The 26,494-nt window shown below is 43.4% G+C and overlaps 1 protein-coding gene across 7 annotated transcripts in view; it reads left to right on the top strand.

The window, feature by feature from the left end:
• LOC137438608 (E3 ubiquitin ligase TRAF3IP2-like) overlaps positions 1 to 25,656 on the top strand; it is a 60,838-nt gene extending 35,182 nt beyond the window's left edge. For 5 of the 7 annotated variants that reach the window (XM_068133806.2, XM_068133804.2, XM_068133802.2 and 2 more), the window contains 4 exons: positions 5,043 to 5,111; positions 11,044 to 11,157; positions 13,913 to 13,987; positions 17,900 to 21,063. In XM_068133806.2, coding sequence (XP_067989907.2) covers positions 5,043 to 5,111; positions 11,044 to 11,157; positions 13,913 to 13,987; positions 17,900 to 18,046 — 405 coding nt within the window. In that variant the 3' untranslated portion in view covers positions 18,047 to 21,063. Of the gene's footprint in view, positions 1 to 5,042; positions 5,112 to 11,043; positions 11,158 to 13,912; positions 13,988 to 17,899; positions 21,064 to 24,018; positions 24,359 to 25,066 lie in introns of those variants that run through there. The other 2 variants (XR_010986751.2, XM_068133803.2) reach the window with 2 other exon arrangements.
• Positions 25,657 to 26,494: the final 838 nt, after the last annotated feature.

The following is a 26,494-nucleotide window of genomic DNA, read 5'->3' as shown; positions in this document are numbered from 1 at the left end:
CATGGAGCGTGAGTTAGTTGTGACAGGTGAGAGAGGATGTACACCTGGGATGGAAGGATGCACACCTGGAATGGTAGAGCGTGAGTGGGAATGCACGCTGGAGTTGGTGGTGAGGCACATGGTTGGGTGTGCGAATGAGGGCACACCTGTGATTGTCACAGAGGAGGTGACAGAGGAGGGGGCGCGAAGAGGTGTGTTGGTGTGGTGTGCTACCAACGGATGTGTGCCAAAGTGTTCGGTGGTCAGGTGTGTGACCAAGGCTGTGAGTGGAATGAGTGTACCTGGGTGTGTAAGGAAAGGTACGAGGAGCATGGGCACGGCTGGATGTGTGAGCAAGGAACGGGCTGCGGGGTGTAAGCGTCCAGGTGAAGCATCGACGTTAGACGGGGTAGAGTTTAGAACGACTTATAGCCGAATCGGGCCCTCGGTGCGTGCCGGGCCTCGCTTTGAACGGCCGCGTCCAGGCTCCACTAGGCGGAGCTGGCAGCCCGATAGAAAGGGTCGTCATGGCGACCACTTTTTGGTGAGACGTGCCGGCAGGTCGAGATCGGGGCATTGGATGGCTCCACGCCGAGGTGGTGCGTGGGATCTCGGCACGGGTAAGCCCCCGTCCCTGCACCGAGTGCCGGACGCATCCAGCCGCTGGCACAAAACAACCAGCATCCATTGCTTGGCTTTACGAAGCCAGGCTTTGGACAGGAATTGGCGCACCGAGAGGCAGTAGTGAGTAGACTGGGTGATGAGGTTAGTGTTTTGGACCCAAAATTAGAGAAAAACAAAATTTGATGATTGGCAAGGGATTGGCAGTAGTGAATGGCAGATGATGGGCAGTGATTGGCAAATTTTTAATTTGTTGAAATTTGATGTGCAAAATTGGTAGTGAGAGACCCCCGATGTGGTGGGATGGCAAATCCACCATCCCTCACAGGTGGGGGCAAAGGAGCAATAGCTAATGGGGTGTATGGCAGTGAAAACTAGCCCGGGTGGGTTAGGATATTGTGTGTAGGGATCTAGCGAAGATGACAGTAGGTAACGTTAAGGTTAGTTAGTGACTGATACCTGTAGTGGGGACGCAGGTAGATTAGTGTGGATTATAATGACGAGGGAGCGCAATAGTTTAAAGGGACGACTGGGAAGCGCAAGTTTCAGAAGGGAGTAGTTAGCTGAGATGATGCCGTGTGTGTGTGAGAATTGAACAGGTGTGATTGCACAGGTGTGCAACTGGACAGGTGTGTGGAGCAGTGTATGAGTAGTGAGTGTTGTGGATCAGCGCGAATGCGCTTGGGGAGAGAAGGGTGCCGGTGGCACCAGGTGTGAGAGCACAGGTGTGCAAGTACAGGTGTGTGGAGAAAGTTGGAGTAAGTGGTACGGAGTGGTGTGCATGGTGCGAAGGTGTGGATGGGGGAAGAGTGGACCCCTTTCACGAGTACCCGGGGCGGGTAGTGTAAGTGCTAGGTAGAGGGTACAGGTAAATTGTGGTTGGATATTGGCACTTGTGGTGCGGTTGCAGAATGGTGTTGTGGATGGGTGCATTAGTGTTGTGGAAATGGCTGGGCGTGTAGCCTGTTAGTGTGTGTAGTTGGTTGGGCACTCCACCACTGTGAGGATGTCGGCCAGGTGAGGCCGCAGGTGGGCTCTGGGAGCCGGTAGTTGTGAGTGGGTGCCTGAGGATCCCGGGTGTGGATCGGGTAGCCCAGTGCCAGAGAGGGCACCGAGTGGGGAGAGAGCCAGAGGGCCTTCCCCAGGTAGTTAGGTTAGGGCAAGGAGCAGGTAAGCTCGGAGGCAACTGCAGTGGTGGAGGTGTGCAGGTGGGTAGACCCACTGGGAGAGGTACACGCCACAGCCCAGAAATTGTGCGAGGGCACCGGGAGATGAATCGGGGGAGTGAGACCCCAAATTGAAGAGCACCACAGTTTGGCCAATGGGAATTGGTTTTTAGAACCCATAGTGTAAGAGGGCCAATGGTTTGGCCGGAGAAAGACCCCGGGTAGTGTAAAGTTGTTAAAGTCATTTAGGAAATAGTTAGGATTGATGAACCTGTCGCACCATACGCAGCCACTTACCTGTGGTGATGATGATGACTCCACACCTGTGTTTTCTTTGTTCTGTGTGCAGGAAATGAGATTGCTGTGGATTTGTGAGACGCATCACGACGTGGATGAGACATTGGGGTGATTCCATCTCTCCCTCCTTAGGAGGGACTGATGATGAATTGGTGATGGCAAATTTTGATGTGCAGTTGGAGATGGCAAATTTTGATGAGAGTTGAAAATGGCAAATTTGATTGGTTAGGAGGGAGAGAAGACGAATTTGGTTTATGGGAGGAACGGGGAAGACAGTAGGGATGTTTGTCGATTTGTAAAGTAGATGTTTATGGGTAGTGTTGTGTTTTGTGGATGCAGTAAGGGGTAAGGGAGGGGCCATGTAGGTTACCTGGTGGGGGGGGGGCGTACGATAGGAACGTACCTGTCTCACCTGGTTCCCATGTGCCCCCAGTGTGCATCACCTTACATTGCGTGCACTTTTGCGCCCTTACCACCTTACTCACTTGTTTCTTCTTTTGTCTCCCACCTCCGAGGATCTGGCTTTGGGGTAGAGAGAGAGGAGAGAGAGGTGCTGGCTGCGCAGTTGTGGGCCTGCACTTTCGCTGTTTGCTGCCGGGATCGATACACCATATGGACCGCAATGTTTGTGGCCACCCACAATGGACCGCAGTTCGTTTGCGGCCAAGCACCACCCGGGGATGGACCTATGGATCAACGTGGCACCTATGCCATACAGGTGAACCACTAATAGTTAACACCACCAAGTGCACCACAAGAAGAGCAAGAGACACCTGCAGGGTTAGGGGTTGTCGAATTTATTTTTATTCCAATGAACAATGGTGACTGCACCGATTGGTGGTGGGGTGGTGCTGTTGATGCTCGGGAAGGGTGCTCTGCACGTTATTAAAGGCCGTCGGCCACAGAGCACTCGTGGGTTGGTGTATCGATGTTGGCAAGCGCGCTCTCTCTCTATGCATAACATCTGCATGTGTTCCTCCAAAAACAGGTCCTGGATCGTAGTGTAGATATCAGCGTAGTCTTGTAAATAATGCTCCCTACCGGCTGTATGTGTAGTTTGCGAATTCTTTCCGGATTCGGTTATCCTGTGGGTGTGTTTCTGTGAGGAGAAGGGTGCAACGTCGCAGGGGGACATATTTACTCATTTGTGAATATCTGTAAAACTGTCGCACTCAGGGTAGAGTTAATAGTAGAGGGAACTACATTGCGTGCCACACTAAAGTAGGTAAAAATTTATCGGGTCGGGACGCCCCGAGGGTAGAGAAGGGTGCAATGTTGCGAATATGGAATTTGGCCTCCATATCCGCTTGTAAATATTCCCCTATTTTCTCCAATACTCCCCAACTTTCCCCGATCCCCCATTCCCTAGTCCCATTGCATGTAAATAACAATCAGTAGAGCCGACCTTCCCCTTATTCCCCCATTAAATGTCGTGCCCAGGTCCACCGCACCACACGTAGACAACTTTCGGACATCTTCCTAGTTATTCTTATTCTATGTCAGTTAAGGCCTCGTCTCCATTAATTATGACTCTTCGTTGCACCAGAATGTGATTATATGGCATCAGTAGTGAGTTTAGGACCTTTCCCATACCTCCTTCCATCTTCTTCCCCAACAATTACAACAACAACAGAGGAGATGGCGGCGGAGCGGGGGAGGATGCGTCCTCACACCGGCTCGATTAGCGCCATAGACCATGCGCTCCACGGGGTTACCACGAAGGGGCTCCTTGTCAGCTCCTCGTCAAGGGCGGAGCCTGGTAAACCCCCCGCACGCACCCAATGAGAAGCAACGTGCCGATTCCACGAGGCGGAGCTAACGAGCCGAGGGCGTGTCACTCCCCGCCGGATATACGCGGCCCCGCGCCGGATGTGACGTGAGATGCGCCCCCAGCTTGAGCAGACAAGACGCCATCCGAGCGCTGCGACCTCCCCGCATCTCTGGACCGGACCGAGTCGATTCTGACCTTTGAGCCCAGGTGCACCTGGAGCCATCGCTACCCGCCTGTCCTTTCCATCAATCCCCGTGTGAGTCAGCTTTGTCCCGTTTATCTGTCGTCTGTTGGGAATAATATAAGATTGTGTCTAAGTGCTTGTCTTTCTATGCTGTCCCTCTTGTAGTTGTAATCTAACCTTCCGCCTTAATATAACCTCCTCCGGAGGTCTTGAGAACTGAACCCCTGGTGTCGTATTGTGTTATTGTAATCCAGCCGGGTGTCTTCTTTTTCTTATTGAGCCAGCATCGCGCGACTTCGTCAACGTCGAGTATAGTCGGGTAATTTGTGCGGACACGACGGCCATTCCGCTCGGCCCACTTTAACATCAAAGTCGTGTCTGTAACAATATATATATATTATATATATATATATATACAGTATATATATATATATATATATATATATATATATATATATATATATATATATATATATATATATGAGGCAAAACGAATATATTAGGATGTCGTTGTACTTTAACATGTGTATTGTGTATGATAAAATATGAGGATATTAGACAATGGACAAATGTATATGGTATTCGGAGAGTACCCGGCCTCCGGGTGGGTGTAGTTGTGAATTATTTGCTGAAATATTAGGAGTTTCGTCCGGTCTATCTATGGTCCTTGGTATCGGAGTAGTTACCCGACAAATTGATGAAAATGGTCTTCCACAATGGAAAAATAATCCAAATAATAACGTAGGTGAGAAATCTGGAAGAAAAAAAAACATTTTTAATTTGCCCATTGGTCTTGTACTGCATCCCCAGTGCCATGAAATGGCTCCTGAACGTCTTTCCTTGATCATTTCTCCCTTGCTCTCTGGACCAAGTTCACCACTCAATATGCTTGATTTGAGGCCTTAACTGGTGATTCTTTTTTTTTTAAATAAGAAAATTGATGAGCATTTTGTGATTAGAAAAGTGCAAATGGATTAAAAGCCAACATAAGTATCATGTGTTTTCTTTGCTTTTCTTCAACCAGCTGGATGCCTTTGCCAGTGAACTGAGAGGCCTTGATAAGATCAAATGGATGAATCAATACCTTTTGGATGTGAGTTTGTAGCAATCAATCAGCCTGCACTCGGCTCGTATAACCTGCTTTTGCATCACTCACATAGTCACATGACACACCCATTTCTCAGTAATCGCTCCACCCTTACTCCTGTCACTTGGAGCTTTAACAAGAATGTATGCTATCCTATCCATGATATTTTTTCACAATCAGTATGATGCAGCCATTTAAATACGTACAAGGAGATCTCAAAACAGGAGTAGGCCAATAGGACCAGGCATTCAAATCCCCATCCCAATTCAATCAACCAATCGAGTACGCTCGCCCTCCTTGACACCAGCACTAGCCATACCACTCACTAACCACAAATCCAATCCAACCCGACATCCACTGAATGCCCAGCAGAGGGACGGGGTGCTGTACGGCACAATATTTTGAGTCATCTGGAAAAAAGGAAGAGTGGTTTTTCCAGAGCAACCGCGACGTCAATATAGAGCGCCTTCAGAAAGTATTCACACCCTTGACGTTTTCACATTTTGTTGTGTTACAGCGTGAATTTAAAATGGATTAAATTGAGATTTTTTGTCACTGATCTGCAAATAATATCCCATAATGTAGAAGTGGAATCCTTTTTAGGGATTTTTACAAAAGGATTAAAAATGAAAAGCAGACATGTCTTATCTCAATAAGTATTCAACCCCTTTGCTATGACCCTCCAAATTGAGCTCAGGTGTATCCAATTTCATTTGATCATCCTTCAGATGTCTCTACAACTTCATTGGAGTCCACCTGTGGCCAACTAGCTTAATTGGACATTATTTAGAAAGAAACACACCTTTCTATATATGGTCTCACAGGTAACAGTGCATGTCAGAGCAAAAATCTACCATGTGGTCAAGTAACTGTCCATATAACTGACAAGATATAATTGCGAGGAGGAATAGATCTGGGGATGGGTATAAAACAATTTCTCAAGTGTTGGAAATTCCCAACAGCACAGTGAGCTCCATCATTAAGAAATGGAAAGAATACGGAACTACCAGACTCTCCCTAGAGCTGGATGTCTGACCAAACTGAGCAACCGGGCAAGAAAGACCTTGGTCCGGGAGGTGACCAAGAACGCATTGACCACTCTGATAGAACTACAGAGTTCCTTGTTTGAGATGAGATACCCTGCTGAAGGATGACCGTCTCTGCAGCTCTTCATAAGTCTAGGCTTTATGGGAGGGAGAGTGGTTAGACGGAAGCCACTCCTGAGAAAAAGGCACATGACAGCACACCTAGACTTCGCAAAAAGGTAAGTGAAAGACTCTGAGAGCATGAGGCAAAATATTCTGTGGTTTTATGAGTCGAAAATTGAACTCTTTGGCCTGAATACAAAATGCTACCTCTGGTGAAAACTGAGCACAGCTCATCACCCATCTAACACCATCCCGACCGTGAAGCATGATGGTGACAGCATCATGCTATGGGGATGCTTTTCAGTGGCAGGGACTGGGAGACTTGTAAGGATAGAGGGTACAATGAATGGAGCCAAATACCAGCAAATCCTTGAGGAGAATCTGCTTCAGAGTGCAAGAGGCCTTAGACTGTGGTGAAGATTTATATTCCAACAGGACAATGACCCCAAACATACAGCGAAAGCAACACTGGAATGGCTTCAGAACAAGAACGTGAAAGTCCTTGAGTGGCCCAGTCAAAGCCTAGACTTGAATCCTATTGAGAATCTGTGGAAAGACTTGAAGATTGATGTTCACCGACGCTCCCCATCCAACTTGACAGAGCTTAAGCAAATTTGCAAGGAATAATGGGAGAAACTCCAAAAAAAAAGATGTGTAAAGCTGATACAGATATACATAAGAAGACTCGAAGCTGTAATCGCTCTAAACGGCTCTTCTACAAAGTATTGGCTCAGGCGGTTGAATATATATTTTTAATTGGATATTTCTGTATTTCATTTTTGATTTGTAAAGGTTTCTAAAGAAAAAAAAATCCACTTTGACATTATGGGGTATTGTTTATAGATCAGTGACGAAAATATAATCTCAATTTAATCCATTTTTTATTCAGGCTGCAACACAACAAAATGTGAAAAAGTCAAGGGATGTGAATACTTTCTGAAGGCAATGTATATGAGGAACAAGCCAGGGCCCAAAACACTGCTTTGGGGAACTCCAGCATCCACTGCAAGAGAGCAGAGAGCCTGCATTGATAGCAATGGTTTGAGTGCATGAGAGGAGGAAGTCAGAAATCAAGTAATGAACGTGGTCTTCTAGACCACAGGCAGAGAGCTTAGGAAGCAAAGCAGGATGCCAGACTGTGTCGGATGCCCAAAACGCTGCCTGAGGGAACTTCAGCCGCCATTGTAAGAGGGTTCCATTGATAATAAATAAAAAATCTGAGGGAAAGTTAGTTCACGATGGCGTGAGTACGGGGTCATTTTGTTTTGGCTTCTCCAATGAATATGGCAAAACGACAGGATGAAAGTTCTCCACCTTCTCAGATGCAAAAGACACAGTGTCCAGGAGCGGTTGGGTGTGATGGGTTAGGGTACATATTGAGAGCGAGGGGTTAGGGACACAAGATTTGGAAGCAAACACATAATTGAAGCATTCATGCTTCTCACTGCGATGTTTACTCTCACAAGCACATGATCAGATGAAGTAATTTCAGCAGGGAAGCCAAGGGGACATTAGTGGGGAAGTTCATCATCACCAAATTGAGAAGCAAGGATATGACATTGGTAGAAATCTCCATCCAAAATGTCACTGATTGAGTCAGACGCATGAAGTCAGAGAAGTCCTTTGAACATACACTACATGACCAAAAGTATGCGGACACCCCTTCTAATTAGTGCATTCGGCTGTTTCAGCATACCCATTGCTGACAGGTATATATACTCAACATCAAAATAAACTTATCAAATCTTTAGGACACTCATTGAAATCCTTCACACAAAAATGAAAAACATTTGAACACAGAGGTAAAGTTCAGCTATCTTTACTAAACACAAGTCAATAAACAAGAGGTTGCCCCAATCACAAAAAACAAAAAGCATGAACATCACAAGAGGTGGTGCAACAAAAGTCACAGCCCTGCAACACAAAGGCACGCACCGGAATACAGTCAAAACAAAATGACACAGGAATGGACACAACACTCCTAACAGTCAAGGACAGAATGACAGCAGTCCTCAATATCGTGTGTGTCCTCCCTGAGCTGTGATGCAGGCTGTACACCTCCGACGCATGCTCTGTACCAGGCGTCTGATGCGGTCCTGGGGAAGTCTGTCCCACTCCTCCTGCAAGCCTTGAAAGAGCAGTTGCCGATTGACGGCTGTTGATCTCCTCGATGCAAGATGTCGACCAAGCTCATCCCATAAATGCTCAATAGGATTGAGGTCAGGGGAATAAGGCATCCAAGGCATCACTTCAACACCCTGTTCCTGGAGGAAGTTGGTGGTCAGGCTAGCAGCATGGGGTCGAGAGTTGTCCTGCTGGAAAACTGTGATGTCAGGATGAGCCTGGAGAAATGGCAGCAGATGAGGTCTCAAAACTTAATTGACATAACACTGACTAGTGAGATTACCTTTGATGATGACCAGAGGTGTCCTGAAATGGGTGGAAATGCCGACCCATACCATCACACTGGGTCCTCTCCAACGATTGCTCTGGTGAATACAGCATGATGCATACCTTTCCCCACCTCTGCGCCATACCCGTTGACGCCCATCAGCAGCATGGAGGAAAAAGCTGGACTCATCACTGAACAAGACTGCACTCCACTGTTGCTCTGTCCAGCGGTGATGCTGCAGACACCATCTTAGTCTGTTCCGCCGATGCACTGCTTTCAACACTGGACCTCTGTAAGGACGTCTTGCCACCAGGCCCCGACTTCTCAAGCACCTCCGCACAGTAGAGACACTGATGCGGTTGTTGTGGTGACCTTTTGTCACTGCAGCTGTTTGCGTCGCAGGGCAGAAACGATCATGAAAATGCTGCAGCACAATCCAGCAGTCTTGGTTTGGGGTGGTTACCCATGGTCTACCTCTTCGTGGACCCTCATTCACAGTTCTAGTTTCACCGTAACGCCTGGCCAGGTTGGAAATTGCAGGCTGTGAGCAACCAAGATGTTGGGCAATTGTTCGCTGGCTTACACCAGCCTCAAGCATCCCAATTGCTTTAAACGTTGTTCAGATGTCAGGCGTGGCATCTGAATTTTCTTGTTGTTTTCCCTGTCTAGAGCCTAGAGTGGCTATAGGCAGCATTCAATTAATGTCTAACCACGAGAACTGAAGGATTTTATTATGAGGGTCATTGTTTAAAGGGAAAGATCCCTATACAGAACCACTCAAGCATGCCATTGTTGATCAACCAGGTGATTGAAGTGGAATTCCCGCTACATAATCAGCCATTACAATTGAAGAAACGTGTTTGTAAAGCTGCACATTTCAATAAATGAAAGTGATAAGTTTATTTTGATGTTCAGTTTATAATCAAGCACACAGCCATGCAATCTCAATAGACAAACATTGGCAGTAGAAGGGGCTGTGCTGAAGAGCTCAGTGCCTTTCAACATGGCACCGTCATAGGATGCCACCTTTTCAACAAGTCAGTTCATCAAATTTCTACCCTGCTAGAGCTACCCTGGTGAACTGTAAGTGCTGTTATTGTGAAGTGGAAATGTCTAGGAACAACAACAGCTCAGCCCCGAAGTCGTAGGCCACACAAGCTCACAGAACGGGACCGCCGAGTGCTGAAGCATGTAGCGCGTAAAAATGTCTGTCCTCAGTTGCAACACTCACTACCAAGTTCCAAACTGCCTCTGGAAGCAATGTCCGCACAACAAATGTTCGTCGTGACCTACATGAAATGGGTTTCCATGTCCGAGCAGCCGCACACAAGCCTAAGATCACCATGCGCAATGCCAAGCGTCGGCTGGAGTGGTGTAAAACTCGCCACCATTGGACTCTGGAGCAGTGGAAACGCGTTCTCTGGATTGATGAATCACGCTTCACCACCTGGCAGTCCGACGGACGAATCTGGGTTTGGCGGAGGCCAGGAGAATGCTATCTGCCGGCTGGAGTGGTGTAAAACTCGCCACCATTGGACTCTGGAGCAGTGGAAATGCGTTCTCTGGATTGATGAATCACGCTTCACCACCTGGCAGTCCGACGGACGAATCTGGGTTTGGCAGAGGCCAGGAGAACGCTACCTGCCAAAATGCATAGTGCCATATGTAAAGTTTGGTGGAGGATGAATAATGGTCTGGGGCTGATTTTCATGGTTCGGGCTAGGCCCCTTCGTTCCAGTGAAGGGAAATCTTAATATTACAGCATACAATGACATTCTAGACGATTTTGTGCTTCCAACTTTATGGCAACAGTTTGGGGAAGGCCCTTTCCTGTTTCAGCATGACAATTCCCCCGTGCACAAAGCGATGTCCATACAGAAATGGTTTGTCGAGATCGGTGTGGAAGAACTTGACTGGCCTGCACAGAGCCCTGACCTCAACACCTTTGGGATTAATTGGAATGCTGACTATGAGCCAGGCCTAATCACCAAACATTAGTGCCTGACCTCACAAATGATCTTGTGGCTGAATGGAAGCAAATCTGCGCAGCAATGTTCAAACATCTCATGGAAAGCCTTCCCAGAAGAGTGGAGGCTGTCATAGCAGCAAAGGGGGGACCAACACCATATTAATGCCAATGATTTTGGAATGAGATGTTCGATGTTCGGGTGTCCACATGCTTTTGGTCATGTGGTGTAGGTGTCTGTTTGTCTGTTTGTAATGAAAAAATGTATTGAAACTTGCTGGTTGCACTCGGGGTGTGCATGGAATATTCTGAGTTTGGATGGCCACCTTCTATCCCCCGTCCCTCTAGCCCCCTTGCTGCTCCCTTAGGGAGCTGGTGTTTCTCGTGAAGGTAAAAATCCCCCAAAAATGTTTTCTGGTATTTTTTTCACAGGAGAAATGTATGATCATTATAGCCGTGAGTCCTGCATACATCCAAGACATCGAGGAAAGCTATGTGGACGACTTGGACGAACACAGCCTGCACACCAAGTACATTTATCGACAGGTGAGGCCAACCAGTTCGTTATTCTTGGTATTTAAATCACCTATCCTCCTGTTTATCGACTTACACATCAGTCCTCATGATTGCCATACACTTTGTGTGCTGTACTACATAACCTACATGTATTTGCTTTGAATTGATTATCAACATCTAGATCTATGGCTATTTGTACGCCCAACGGGTAAACAACATACACCAATTAATATGAAATTAAACCCATTCTCTATTATATTCTGCTAAGGTGAGTCTGTGAGTGTGTCTGTCCGTGGGAGTGGCTTTGCCCGTTGAGAGAATGGCTACACCCGTTCTGGGAGGGGCTTAAAAAATCACCATGTTGTTTGCTCTGCATAGCTTTGAGGCCTCTTTTATTAGACTCATGGTTCTCACACTCACAGTTTTATTTAAACTCTAATTTGATATCTGATTTCATTTTTCATAGTCGCGAAGATGGTTTCAGACTCGGTTGCAAAAAACGGGAATAAAATTGGATGAAAGTTATCGTTTATACAACAAAATGCATTTTTAATTAAATGAAGGGCTGTAACTTGTTTTCTTTCTTGTTTGTTTGTTTTCTTGTTTGTTTGTTTTCTTGTTTGTTTGTTTTCTTGTTTGTTTGTTTTCTTGTTTGGTTGTTTTCTTGTTTGGTTGTTTTCTTGTTTGTTTGTTTGTTTCCTTGTTTGCTTTCTTGTCTAGTTGTTTTCTTGTTTGGTTGTTTTTCCTGGCGATATCTCAGCTATCCTCTGAGCTAGGAAGCTCAAATTTGGCCAGAATAGTGAGCACATACTTTGGCAAAAACAGTAATTTCCATTTTTTGATTAATCAATTAATGGATTAATAAATTAATTATTATCGATTTATTAAGTATTTTTTTTATTTTTTTTTATTAAGTTTTTTTTTTTTTTTCATTATTAATCATTTATTTATTTTCTTTCTCATCTGGGCAATATCTCAGGCACCTTTTGAGTTGGGAAGCTGATATTCGGACATGACAATGTCCAAGTGGTTTGGCTGTAAAGGGTATTCTTGATTTATTGATTAATCAATTAATCGATTAATTATTTATTGATGAGTGAAGTAATACATTTTTTCCCTGATTATTAATTATTTAATTAGTTTTCAAAAAGTTACAGCTTCGGATGAAACACTGGTGGTTTAGATATGCTATTAGCCAATTGATTAAGAAATTAATAATTTTACGATTACTGTCTATTTATTTTAAGTACGCAATTAATCAATCAATTATTGTACACTTCTTCCTCTCTATGTGCTGCACGACAGCATCGCCGAAGGCGCCTCGGCAATGCCGCACACTGGAGGATATGTTATTTATTTATTTGGCATGGGGCGGTGTACTTTGAATGTATTTGTACTTGTTAATTTTAATCCTCTGCCCTAGCTTCCTCTATTCTCGCATCCCTCCAACCCTCATCAGCTCCTCCAGGATACACATGTTCTTCAACTAACTCCTTCCCAGTTAAATTTCCATAATCCAGTCTTACTGCTCACCACAACTATTTTCTTCCTCTTTTCACCTGTTTGTAGAACGGCCTTCCTGTATCTATTCGATCAAACTTCCCTGCAGGATTTCTTGGCACCATCTCACGTCACCCCCTCTCCCTCCAATCCCGACCTGTGATATTTTCTTCCCACATTAACCCTACATAGTCCAACTCTCTCACTTGCAGGTTTCTTCCTCTCCTCTCTTCTCATTCCCTTCCTTGTTGCATCCACCTGCTGCTGCACTGTCCGCACATTATCTTCTTGACCTTTGTCTCCACACTCCTCCATGGTCCTGTTTCGTCGATAAAATACCATATTTTTCATCCTGTGAGCAGCCATTGGTAGAAACGGTTACTGGTACTCAGGGGCGCCGCCATGGATTTTGGGCCCCATGAAAAGATATCACAATGGGCCCCTATGAAGCACGTGCGCACATTTTTACCTAATGTTCTTATAATTTTTAGGGCCCCTGTCAGTGCAGGGCCCTTGGAGTCATCCTAACCCCCCCGCCCCCCCCTTACATCGCCCCTGCTGGTACTCCTTGGTATGACAACTAGCCATACATTAATCTCTTTGGAATCTCTCTGTGACCAATTCACCAAACTGGCCTCAAACATTTGATTCTAAATTAGGATTCTTCAGCTTTTGCTGGATATTTATCTTTTTTACAACATTGTATTTGATAATCTGACTTTGAGTATTATCTACAGACTTATAACCCATCTATTGCTTCCCCCAAAATCCGATACTCATCCCCCATGCCCTCCTAACCTAATCTCAGTCACACGGAGGGAATTCTTGGCTTTGGCATTACTCCACATACGACACAAAATCCTGGACAGGATAAAAGCATAAAGAAAGGATAATTAGATGCTAAGAGGTAATGGGATGTCCAGGTTGCATTAAGGTGTCACAATTCAACACAGACGGTGTCGTTAGCTTTTCACGCGCCGCGGAGAACTGATAATTCACAAAAACAAAATTACCGTGTAGGTACATCCTGTAGAGATTCACCATGAAAGCTCGGTTCATCGAGCCAACTGCACAGATGCTCTTCACTTCAATAGTAAGGACAGGAACAACTCAAGGAAGTTGCATGATCTCTCTATGATGTCTGCGATGTATGTATCCACCTTCCCTGCACACCTGTCACAGCCTTCACATCTATATACAACCTTATTAAAGTAAGAACATTGTTGTGATTGATGGTTGACTCATGAAGATGATACCTGTTGTGACACCTTGTATTTAATCGCAGATGCAGAACCTCTTCATCTCTCAGGGCAGCCTCAATTTCCGTTTCATCCCGGTACTGATGCCCAACGCATCCAAGGTAATTGTAACAGTTACTTATGTATACCTAATTTATTGGGGTACTCGATATACCTTATTATGTATACCTGATTTATTGGGGTACTCAAAATACCTGATTATGTATACCTGCTTTATTGTGGTACTCAATATACCAGATTATGTATACCTGATTTCTTGGGGTACTCAATATACCTGATTATGTATACCTGATTTATTGGGGTACTCAATATACCTGATTATGTATACTTGATTTCTTGGGGTACTCAATATACCAGATTATGTATACCTGATTTATTGGGGTACTCAATATACCAGATGATGTATACCTGATTGATTGGGGTACTCAATATACCTGATTATGTATACCTGATTTCTTGGGGTACTCAATATACCTGATTATGTATACCTGATTTCTTGGGGTACTCAATATACCTGATTATGTATACCTGATTTCTTGGGGTACTCAATATACCAGATTATGTATACCTGATTTATTGGGGTACTCAATATACCAGATTATGTATACCTGATTTATTGGGGTACTCAATATACCAGATTATGTATACCTGATTGATTGGGGTACTCAATATACCTGATTATGTATACCTGATTTCTTGGGGTACTCAATATACCTGATTATGTATACCTGATTGATTGGGGTACTCAATATACCTGATTATGTATACCTGATTTCTTGGGGTACTCAATATACCTGATTATGTATACCTGATTGATTGGGGTACTCAATATACGTGATTATGTATACCTGATTTCTTGGGGTACTCAATATACCTGATTATGTATACCTGATTTCTTGGGGTACTCAATAGTACTTGAATTCCTCTCTTCCATCACTCATTAATATTATCTTCACCTTCTGCTCGCCCTTATTACAGTCATTTTATTTATTCGGTATGCATTACAACCTCATTTACCTTCTAGTACTATTACGACACCAGTAACAGGTGTCCACAACTATCCTTGACCATGATGTGGAACGTCGGCCGATGCCCTCGCTTCTTTTTTTCTTCCATCCTCACTTTTTCATCTTTATTAGCCAATCCCCCACATGGGAGAAGGGGTTTTGGAACCACTTCCGTGTGTGTGTGTGTGTGTCTTTGTGTGTGTGTGTGTGTGTGTGTGTATGTGTCTTTGTGTGTGTGTGTGTGTCGTTGTGTGTGTGTGTGTGTCTTTGTGTGTGTGTGTGTGTGTGTCTTTGTGTGTGTGTGTGTCTTTGTGTGTGTGTGTATGTGTGTGTGTGTCTTTGTGTGTGTGTGTCTTTGTGTGTGTGTGTGTCTTTGTGTGTGTGTGTGTGTGTGTGTGTGTCTTTGTGTGTGTGTGTGTGTCTTTGTGTGTGTGTGTCTTTGTGTGTGTGTGTGTGTGTGTGTGTGTGTATGCGTGTGTGTCTTTGTGTGTATGTACGTATCTGTGTGTGTGTGTATGCGTGTGTGTGTATGCGTGTGTGTGTGTGCCTTTGTGTGTATGTACGTGTGTGTGTGTGTGTATGTGTGTGTGTGTGTGTGTGTGTGTTTGTACGTATGTGTGTGTGTGTATATATGTGTTTGTGTGTGTGTGTTTGTGTGTGTGTGTGTGTGTGTGTGTGTGTGTACAGTGCATTCAGAAAGTATTCAGACCCCATCACTTTTTTCACATTTTGTTATGTTGTAGCCTTATGGTGAAATCGTTTAAATTCATTTTTCCCTCATCAATCTACACTCAATACCCCATAATGACAAAGAGAAAACAGGATTTTAGAAAGTTTTGCAAATTTATGAAAAAGAAAAAACTGAAATATCACATTGACATAAGTATTCATACCCTTTGCTATGACACTTGAAATTTAGCCCAGGTGCCTCCCATTTCTCTTGATCATCTTTGAGATGTTTCTACACCTTGATTGGAGTCCACCTGTGGTAAATTCAATTGATTGGACATGATTTGGAAGGGCACACACCTGTCTATATAAGCTCTCACAGCTGACAATGCGTATCAGAGCAAAAACCAGGCCATGAGGTCGAAGGAACTGCCTGCAGAGCTCAGAGACAAGATTGTGTCGAGGCACAGATCTGGGGAAGCCTACAAAAAAATCTCTGCTGCATTGAAGGTTCCCAAGAGCACAGTAGCCTCCATAATTCTTAAATGGAAGAAGTTTGGAACAACCAGGACTCGTCCTAGAGCTGGCCACCCGGCCAAACTGAGCAATCGGGGGAGAAGGGCCTTGGTAAGAGAGGTGAACAAGAACCCGATGGTCACTCTGGCTGAGCTCCAGAGATCCTGTGTGGAGATGGAAGAAACTTCCAGAAGGACAACCATCACTGCAACACTCCACCGATCTGGGCTTTATGGCAGAGTGGCCAGACGGAAGCCTCTCCTCGGTGAAAGACACGTGAAAGCCGCTTGGAGTTTGCAAAAAAGCCCCTAAAACCCTCTCAGACTGTTAGAAAGAAGATTCTGTGGGCTTTCATGTATCCTGAAATTTGAAGAATTTCCATGTTGGGTCACTGAATTGGTCACTAAAAGCCGATTGTTTTTTTTATTTTAGATGAAAAGGTCAAAGGTCAAGGGTTTTTTTTGTATACTGAATCGAGGCTCGTGAAAGAGCTAACATTTATTTCACAAACAAATAAAGCGCACAAAAAGAGGGAGCGGAAGACAAGATGGGGAGAGAAGGGGAAGCACACAACCACAACATTTGAGAGCAGGGAGAAGTGTGGGAGGGAGAGGGCTTGGGGGCAGGAGGCGTGGGAAGTGGGGGGGGGGGGGGGGGAGAGGTATAAAACACAAGGGGACCGAAATTAGCGGGGATAGAAAAGATCAAGGTTTTGGATGGGGGAAGATAAGAGATGGCGGTGAACAGCTGTTTTAAAGACCTGGAGGGTGGAGTGGGATCGAAGAGAGTGAGGGAGTTTGTTCCAGAGGCGGGAGAAAAGAGGAATGAAGGAGTGAAGGTGAGCAGAGAGTCTTGATTTTGGCAGTTTAACTATAAGAGGGTTGCAGGCAGATCTTGTGCGACCTGTAGGAATATTTGGGGGACGGAGCCCAAAGGTTGCATAAAATAGTCAATTTTCATCGGATTGACTTGAAATTTGAGCAGGGCTTGTATCTCAAAAGGTTATGGATGGATTTGGACGAAACTTGGTGGACACGTTGTGTGTGTGACGAGGAAGAATCGATTCGATTCTGATGAAGATCTGAATATGGATTCGGACATGAGAATTAATTAATTTTTAAGTGATTCTTCACCATTGAGTGATATGGCCAACCTTGTGGAGGTATGTATGCTCTCCACTGAGTGCTGCTCTAGTTTTAGCTGTTTTAGCATGTTTAGCATAGTGAAGAAGAAGAAGAATAAAAATGTCTTCTTCGTGGATGGGCTTTGCATTTTCTCCACAACTATTTGAGCGATTGACCCCAATCTTTCAACACAGGTGTGCCTACCTTTGGAGAATGTTGTAACAAAGTTGCATGATGATTGGCTGGGAAATGCGGCCGGCATTCCAAAAAGTCCGTCTTCTGCAGGCCCGGGTTGCAGGGTGTTTCGCGTAGCAGGAATGAACAGCCTCGGCCACACGGATCTTGTGCTACTCGGAGCAGATACTCATAACTGCTTGCGTTAACTTCGAGCATGACTCATCACAAACAGCTTTGCCTTATGTGGTATTCATTACTACCTAATTTACCTTTTCTTGATACTCAACCACTACCAGGGTGGCACTCGTTACTTCCTGATTTACCTTCGACTATAACCTGTAATATCAGTTTTACCTTTCTATGGTACTCATTACTACATTTTTTAACTTCTGAAGGTACTTATGACTTCCTGATTGTTTTTCTACCGTTAGTAGTTTTTGTCAGTGAGTAATGTAGTGTGAAGTCGGTGATTGCACAAAGCTTATGTCCTGGTTTGTGTGTGCGGGGCCACGTGACACAGGAGGATCTTCCATGCTGGCTGCACAGCACCTTGGTGTTTCGTTGGCCAGGTGAGCCAGCGCAGATTTTGCTCCGACTTCTACGTGAGGAAATGGTCCAGGCCCCTCCGATTGGACGTCTACCTGCCATTATATCTGTGCCTTTGTGAAATCCGAGTATGCCGTAAACTTGTTGTTTTCCATCGATAAGCTTTTCCAGCATCCTTCCGCGTACCTTGTCGACAGTATCATCCAGGAAGAGCTCTGAGGGTCGAGACCACTTCACCTTCGAGAGTTAATTGACGTTTCCAATGTGTTCGTGTGGACGTTTTATATCTGACATGTTACATTGTTACCTCCGTCACCGAAGGTAGATGGAGGTTATGTTTTCACTTTTGTCTGTTCGTTTGTCTGTCTGTCCGTTTGTGAACAAAATATCTCAAAAGGTTGTGGACGGATTCGGACGAAATTTGGTGGTTGAGTTGGGTAGGTGACCTTTGGTTCAGGTCCGGTCCGGCCTATCGGTGGGATACAAAATGTAAACTGTTCATCCTGGCGCAGGTATGCGCTCTACCGAGTGTCGTTCCAGTTGCCTGTCTGATAATTAACCGTTGGACACTCGGAAGAAACATCCATTATTTTTCAGTAGGTATGTATTCCTTTACCTTGAGAGAGTACATTTACCTGTAATTATTCTCACCTTCCTCATGCAAGGACTGTTTGATTTCCTGATCCTTAAGATGTCAAAGAATAATTGTTGCTGATGAATATTCAAGGATAATGCACTTTATTTGTAGGTATATAAATAAACCGCTGACCTCCAAGACTTAGACCGGACATTATAATTACTAGCAACGGTACCCGCCCTATGGGCGGGGCTTCAATTGGGAGGCCCAAATGAAAAGGAAAAATATCAGAAATTGAAGGCTTTTTTTATTTTAAACGATTTATATAAACATCCGTTAAATCATATCACACGCAAATCATCAAAATCTAAACAGTATTTGTAGAATTTCAATAAAAGCCACATCACTGTTCATATCGGTAAATATTATTCCATCATGTTTGGAAAAACTGGAAAACTCGAAAATTGGAAATAGGAAAAATTTGAAAAAAATTGGAAAAACAATCTAGCCTATTTTACTCCAGGGGGTCCCAGGATTACCCACCCAAAATATCGTTGCGATCGGTTCAGCCGTTATTGCGGTACCTTCGAACGGACGGACGGACGGACAGACATTTGGTGAATTATAGTGAGTTTACGCCACCGGATGTTGTTGTTTGTTCGACATCCTCAGTTTTCTGGTGATAACTTTAAATATATATCTGCAAAAGATGATGAGCAATTGAAGTGTGAATTGACACCTCGTTGTAAATGACCAACCAAACATTTCATGACAACCCGTCTTTATTTCCTGTTCCTGTTCCCTCCCCACAAGGAAGTGCTTCTTTCTGCTCTGAGAGAATTATATCCAATGCTAAGGTTACTGTTTTGAATTTGTCTTTTCCAACAATGTTGTTATTGTTACCTGCACCGTTTTATCGTGCCGTGTCCGTGCCCATTAGCCCAGGAGCATTAGCCAAAAATGAAGGGGAGGCCTAGAAGAAATTAGTAGAAAGCTGATTTTTTTGCACAGAGCTCCAGAATGTCATGTGGATACCCACAGTACAAAGTCCCACGAGTCACACCTTGTGGCATTTTCAAAATTCAAGATGTCCGCCGGTTAGACGGAAAATGCATAAATTGCGATAACTTCAGCCTAGAACCTCATAAAAGTATACTTTTTATGTCTAAATATATTTTTTAGCATCCTAGGATTTCAATAGAATATCTTTCAGTGACCTCAGATAATGATATGCAGAGATAATCCAAGATGGCCGACAAAATTGCCGCCGCCGTAATGCAAAAAATGGTGACAAATGGGATTGCCTGAGTGTTTTCTCTCGATCTAAAAGCACTCAACAAGAAATAGCGAGAGTGGGAGAGCTGTTTCTGCTGAAGCTGTATGGAGCAGCTCGATCGAAGTCACTGGACAAACACCGATATCTCATGTACTTCCGATCACTCCATAGAACATCTTTGACGTCATCTGGTTTCAAGCTGGAATCACTCCCACCTACTTCGGCAGCTACCAAATTCCACAGCTACAGAGCATACCAGGCTGTTCAGCAGTGGCAGGGGAATGAACTGCTGCCAACTGAGTGGGGGTGGCAGTACAGAGAGGGACTACTTGTTCCAATCGAGACCGATAGGCCTGTCGCCCCTGAGAAAGTGCTGAAAATGATATCTTGTGGATGCAAGGCGGGGTGTAGAAAACGATGCACTTGCTACAAGTCTGGTCTGGAGTGTACCCTCTTGTGTACTGTTTGTAATGGCCATAATTGCAAAAACTATCGGGACATTGATTTAGAGGGTGATAACAGTGTTTAAGTCAGGAATAAGAAAAGTGACATTCAGTTCACACGGTACTGTCCAAAACACTAGAATCAGGTTGGGATGACTGGGATCAAAGAGTTGGTCTGCTTTTGTGTCGTATTGTAATTAAATGTCAAATCCCCATGAGTTGTTTACCTCTTGCAGGCCTTGTGGTCACAATGTGAAACATTTTGCATTAAATGAAATAATAGCAAATTGAACTTATCATGATTTTGATGTTTTTTTGCATTACAGCAGCGGCAATTTTGTCAGCCATCTTGGATTATATCTACATATCATTATCTGAGGTCACTGAAATATATTCTATTAAAATCCCAGTGTGCTAAAACATATATTTAGCCACGAAAAGTACACTTTTATGAGGTTCTAGGCCGAAGTTATCCATATTTATGTATTTTCCATCCAACCGGCGGCCATCTTGAATTTTGAAAATGCCACAAGGTGGGTCTCGTGGGACTTTATATTGTGGGCATCCACATGGTATTCTGAAGCTCTGTGCAAAAAATCAGCTTTCTACTAATTTCTTCTAGGTCCTAACCTAATGCTCCTGGGCTACATATCATGTGGTGCATTTGTTTTGTGCTCCAGTGTTGATTCCACGTGTGTGGGTCTCAACCGTTTAATCACCTGTAGGTTGGCTTCGGTCTAACCTTTTCCACTCTCTTTCACACTTATTCCTTCACATTCCCCATTCTCATTCTCACTCACCTACCTACCCATCTACCCGATGATTAAAAAATAAAAAACGTTTTTATGTCTTTTTTTAACTCCTCTCTTCTTCACCTTTGTCCTTCCATTTTGACCAAGTTTAATTGAAAATGTTCCTTCCCCTCTCTCCAAGTTTCCCTTTTCCCTTTACTCATGTGTTCTTACCCTAACCTCTCCCTTCCATTCTTCCCGGTTCACTCACAAAAATACATCCCCCCATCCCTAACAATATGTACCTCGAACATTTGAGGACTCCATTCGAACATCACACATCTCTCTATACAAGTTGCGACTGCTACTCCGGACAATTGTGTGTTTCACAAAAATTTTGTGTGTGCCAGCATGCATTGGTGGACATTAAGGATCCCATGGTGTCCTTCTCGAAGAGTAGGCGAGCTATCGCCAGCACCATGAACAAATTCCAAATTCCTGCCCTAATCAGCAGGGGGCACTGCATCAGCGGCACAACCTCTCCCTCCTTTTCCTGGTATTCCTTTTTCTATTCTTCAAAATGAAAGACCAAATACTGCATTGGAGTCATCAGAGGGAACCCAAAGAAGCAAATATCGAGTCATCAGGAGGAACTTGGGTAGGATTTTGGTTTCAGCTGCTACTCCTCTACCCTCAAACCCACCCAGGTGTGGCCAGGTGGGCCTTACAAAAAAAAAGTTTCTGTAATAATACATTTCTCCCTATAGCCGAGACATATAAATAAAGAAATTAAGAGTAAAATAGATAAAAGAGGAAAATGATCAAAAATAAAAGAAAAAATATGGATTCGGATATGAGAATTATTTAATATTTAATTAATTCTTCACCATTGGGAGATAGGGCCAAAAACGATACATAGTAGGATTTTTCAAAAAGTTATGGACGGATTTGGACGAAACTTGTTGGACAGGTTGTATGTGTGATAAGGAAGAATCAATTCAATTTTAGTGAAGATCCGGATCCGGATCCAGCTCATATTATATTAAAAGTGATTCTTCACCATTGAGTGATATGGCCAACCAGGCGGAGGTATGTATGCTCTCTATTGAGTGCTGTTCTAGTTTTTTCTTGGAATCCAGAAGAGAGGAGATGTGCAGGACTTTATTATCGCAGGTGCATGATGATGATGTCGCTTCATTCTAGGTAGATTGCAGTCATTGGATTTCTTACAGCGGAATATACCTAGGGGGCCAACATCCCATTTTGATGAAAAACTCAACAAAAGTCCTGCTGCAAAAGGTTATTGCCCAAGAATGTCTTCCAAATATACCTAGTAACCAAATATAGTTGGACAACCATGTCAACAGGTTACTGGAAAGAGTATTCGCTCTAAAAATAATGACGTCACAAAATTTGTTAATTACTGCTTTAGCACATGTGACGAATGAGTAGAAACATTTGTGTTTCGTTTTCTTCTCCCAGGAGGTAATTCCCTTTGGAATTTGTCAAAACAAGTTGAATAGTTACTGCCAAATGGTTCAGAACACATGAGTGTAATATGATAAATGAGCCAAAGCATGATCCGACTCAATGACCTGGAAGGTGCATTTTGCTTCCACCACATATTAGCTGCTTCACATTTCCATTATGCTCTCATCAACTTACTCCATCTCTGTAACTTAGTTCGTCTGAAGTTTGAGGTCCAGAGTTCAGTAACAACATGGATCTACAATTTCTGCGACGTCCGCTCATCGTCTGCATCCGATAATGCTGCGCTCTACTTTGCACAGGTACTCCATCTACAGTGCTCTACAGATCCTTGGCAGTGACATACAACATAACAGAAGACATAGGAGCTAACCTACCATTCGGGAGAGCACACAATTTGGGTATAGTGGTCTATTATTATAGCGAAGCTGCTCGTCGTAGATATTGAAAGAATGCACACTCTGTCGGTGGCTGTTGGTGGTAGCAACTTCAGCAAGGTTGATTTGTTGTTGAGAAACTGGAAAACCCTTCGTTTACTCAGATCAGACCCTGTGAACACATCATGCCCGTTTGTGTATATTTCTACAAAAAAGTTATCCCGCCTCGCTTGTAACTTCCGCAATAATCTGAAAAGACTGTTCATCCCCTGCGAATTGCTCCATCGCAGATAGGTTGATGTTGTTGAGGGCAGCCACCCAATCCCCCATCATCCCTCGCTCTCGTCCGCCTATCATGGGTAATTAGGTATGTTCTGCCCACTCGGGCTTTGAATGAAGGGAAGTGATGGGCAGCGAGAAGGCCCGTTTGAAGCTGCAATATTGTGGATCGCCAGGTAGTTACCAGCTCCTGTTCTCACCAACAGTTCTGCTAAATATTTCAGAAGATTGCCAGAATTCCATCTCTCAGTTGGCTGGTGAAAGATGGAAGCCCCTGATGTCAGACAGCATAGTGCGTAGCCATGACAACGATCATGGATCACAACTCCTTGCACACCTTCCTTCTAGATACCGAACACTGCGTGCAAGATAACTCTCATGTCGACGTATTGGTGTATCCACTTCTCTGGTTAATAACTGATACTTTGCTTCCAAAGTGAAGACGAAGTTTTGTTTTCAAAGCACTTGATTGGTTTTCAAAGTGCCAGCCTTTTGAGCTCCTCCCTCCTGAAGATCACTTCCGTGACTGGTTTCTCAGTTACTTTATCAGGAAACCACATGCCTCCTGGAAGAGAGTGGTTTGGTTCGAACTGCTCAACAAGGCGAGTGAATGTAGCTTCATGGAAGCCCTGGTGCTGCTTACCAATGGGAATTCTGCTTTGGTTTGAAAGTGTTCTGCTCTCGAAAATGTTTTTGTCTTTTTAATTGGTCTTTTTTTATTGCGGAGCCCATCCTGCCACAGGGCCAAAGGCCACTTCTAGGTGGGGGATTCACAAGGGGAGTTTGAGAGAGAGTGAGAGAAAGAGCAGAAGAAATATATTGAAATTCCTCTTGAATTGTGGAAAATCATTAATAGTTTTGGCTGATTTCTGTTGAGACCTTCCCTGATGGTTTTCTGCCTCTGTGTCGGTCTTTCTTGCAGATGATGCAATTCTGTTTGGGTCGTTGGGTAGGAGTTGATCTCACACATTGGGGTAGTTCATCTTTTCGGCATAGTTGACTCATCACACCAGGTGCTGCACCTGCCTGGCCATTGTCGCTTCTTTTCAGCCAGTCTTCTCATTAAGGTATGTTTCTGTTCTCCGAGTAACTTTTCTGTAACCCACGTTTTGACATCAGTCATTTTGAGGTCGGGTCACTTAAACGTCTCTTTCTGTCGATCATTATGTATTTTAATATTTTAAATGAATTTTTTTTTCTGTTTGTTTTGATTTTCTGCATTTCTTCAATAATCTCAAAAGATTTCAACTTTTATTAACAGCATGTGTAATTTAATACAAAGTAAATATATTTTTCCTGTATTATTGAAAGAAAATGCATAATTCGGGGAGCATGATTAATGAATTTAAATTTTTATGTATTAATTAATTTTGTTTTGTTTTGTTCATTTTCCGAATTTCTGTAATAATCTCGAAAGATTTTAATTTTTATTAACAGCATTTGCTATTTGACACAAAGTAAATACATTTTTCCTGTATAACTGAAATAAGACGAATAATTTGAAATAGTTTGATTAATTGATTGAATATTTAGTTTTTGTAATTTTATAGAGAGCTTCGTAAGCGAACCTCTATGCCAATTGCATGTATATGTAAATCCATTCAAAATTTCATTTCATTTCACATTTCACAATTTTTTTTTTCAAATTTCACAAAAAAAAAAAATTCAAATTTTTCCCCATTCCCTTGGGAACAAAATTTAATGTTGTCATTTGAAATGTCCCTTCCATGATCCGCCATCTTGTCCCTTCCATGATCCGCCATCTTGTCCCTTCCTTGATCCGCCATCTTGCTCACGTGATCGTGCTTTGGTCTGGCGCGACCGATAAATTATTTTCACCTGTTGATGAAAATTATTTTCACTTGGTGATTAAAATCAATAAATTACAATACAGTACTGTACAGAATGGATTTTGAATTCGAAACCGCTCATCATTTATGCCAGCTACGCTGACTTCTTTTTTCCACCAGCTACACCGGTTTCAGTTTTCCGCCAGCTACACCGGCTTCATTTAAGCCAGGTACACCGATTTCAGTACGTACCTGCCAGTCGGACTTACGTACCTGGTCCAGTCGACTAGAAGTCTAGACTATATAGCCTACAGTACGTAAGTCCTGCATTCTATCCCAATCTATCCATTCAATAAAATTAATTTGAATTTTAATTATAAGCCCAAGATCAAACAACCTAGCCTAGCTAGGCCTAGGCCTACAGATGTTTGCGAGGACTGCGTACTCGATCGACTGATTTATTGTCGACGAAGCTCTCACTCTACGCAATGCGTATTCATATTATATTATACTATTTTTAATTCAGTGTAGGCTATTTAATACAAATATTTAAATATTTTGAATGTAATTGTTGACATTCATATATTGACCGAAGCGTTTCAACCTTTTAAATGAATTTCTTTTGTTTTGATTGATTCACCAATGCAAATAGATAATTGATTTATTTTTCTGTCTGTATAATGTATTTGTTACTATGTGAAATTATTTATATTGTAAACCTGACATTATTAGTCCTTGGACTACAGTCATGTACATTTTTTTCTTTTTTTCTTTTGTTCTAATAAAACCGAATTCATTGATTGATTGATTGATTGATTGATCATTCATAGCCCACAGTTGTTGATTGAATATTGAGCATTTGTTTATTATTTTCTTTTTTTGGCATCTCTTCCTTTCTTCGACCGATCGTGTTCAGGTGATACCCTCGCTCCAACACTCGCTCCATGGGCTGGCAGACCAATATCTCTCAGCCGTCTGTAACAACAAGCTCGTATGTTGGTAACCATGGTGTCTTTCAGCAGTGAAAGCAAGTGCTGTTACATAATTTGATTCCATGTGGAGCATGGTTTTGCAAAGGGTCGATGTATACTGAATACAGTACAAGGCAATACTCACAATATCTGTCCGTCGTTTGCAAAAGACTGAATGCCCTTTTATATAATAATTAATAAACTATTTGGCGGCAGATATCCAAAGGAAATTATTCCTGAATTACAATCTGGGTAAGAAAATGGAACTTAAAAATCGAACTACAGGGTCTTCATTGGGAACAAACAGGGAAGATTTGATATTGTGTGATGTCATCACTTTTACAGCCAATAAAACCAATTCGGTAGCTTGTTGACATAGTTGTCCACTCATAGTCTTACTTTGTGCCTGTGGGAGGCATTTATACCCAACAACCTTTTACAGCATGACTTTTGAGTTTTACCCCTGTGGCCCCCTGCATCTGGCCGACATATAGTATAATAGAGATTAACTGATGTATGGAAGTTGTGCATGGAGCTTCTTGTGTTATTATGAGTAGTGGGACAATAGGCAAACTAGAGCGGCACGAGGTAGAGAGCACACCTCCGCCAGGCTGAACAGTTTATGCTTTCTATCCAC

The sequence above is a fragment of the Myxine glutinosa genome, chromosome 13 (genome assembly GCF_964187855.1).
Source record: "Myxine glutinosa chromosome 13, kmMyxGlut1.1, whole genome shotgun sequence".
NCBI classification, from domain to species: domain Eukaryota; kingdom Metazoa; phylum Chordata; class Myxini; order Myxiniformes; family Myxinidae; genus Myxine; species Myxine glutinosa.
The sequence above is the reverse complement of the archived record's forward strand: the minus strand, read 5'-3'. Positions and strand labels throughout refer to the sequence as shown.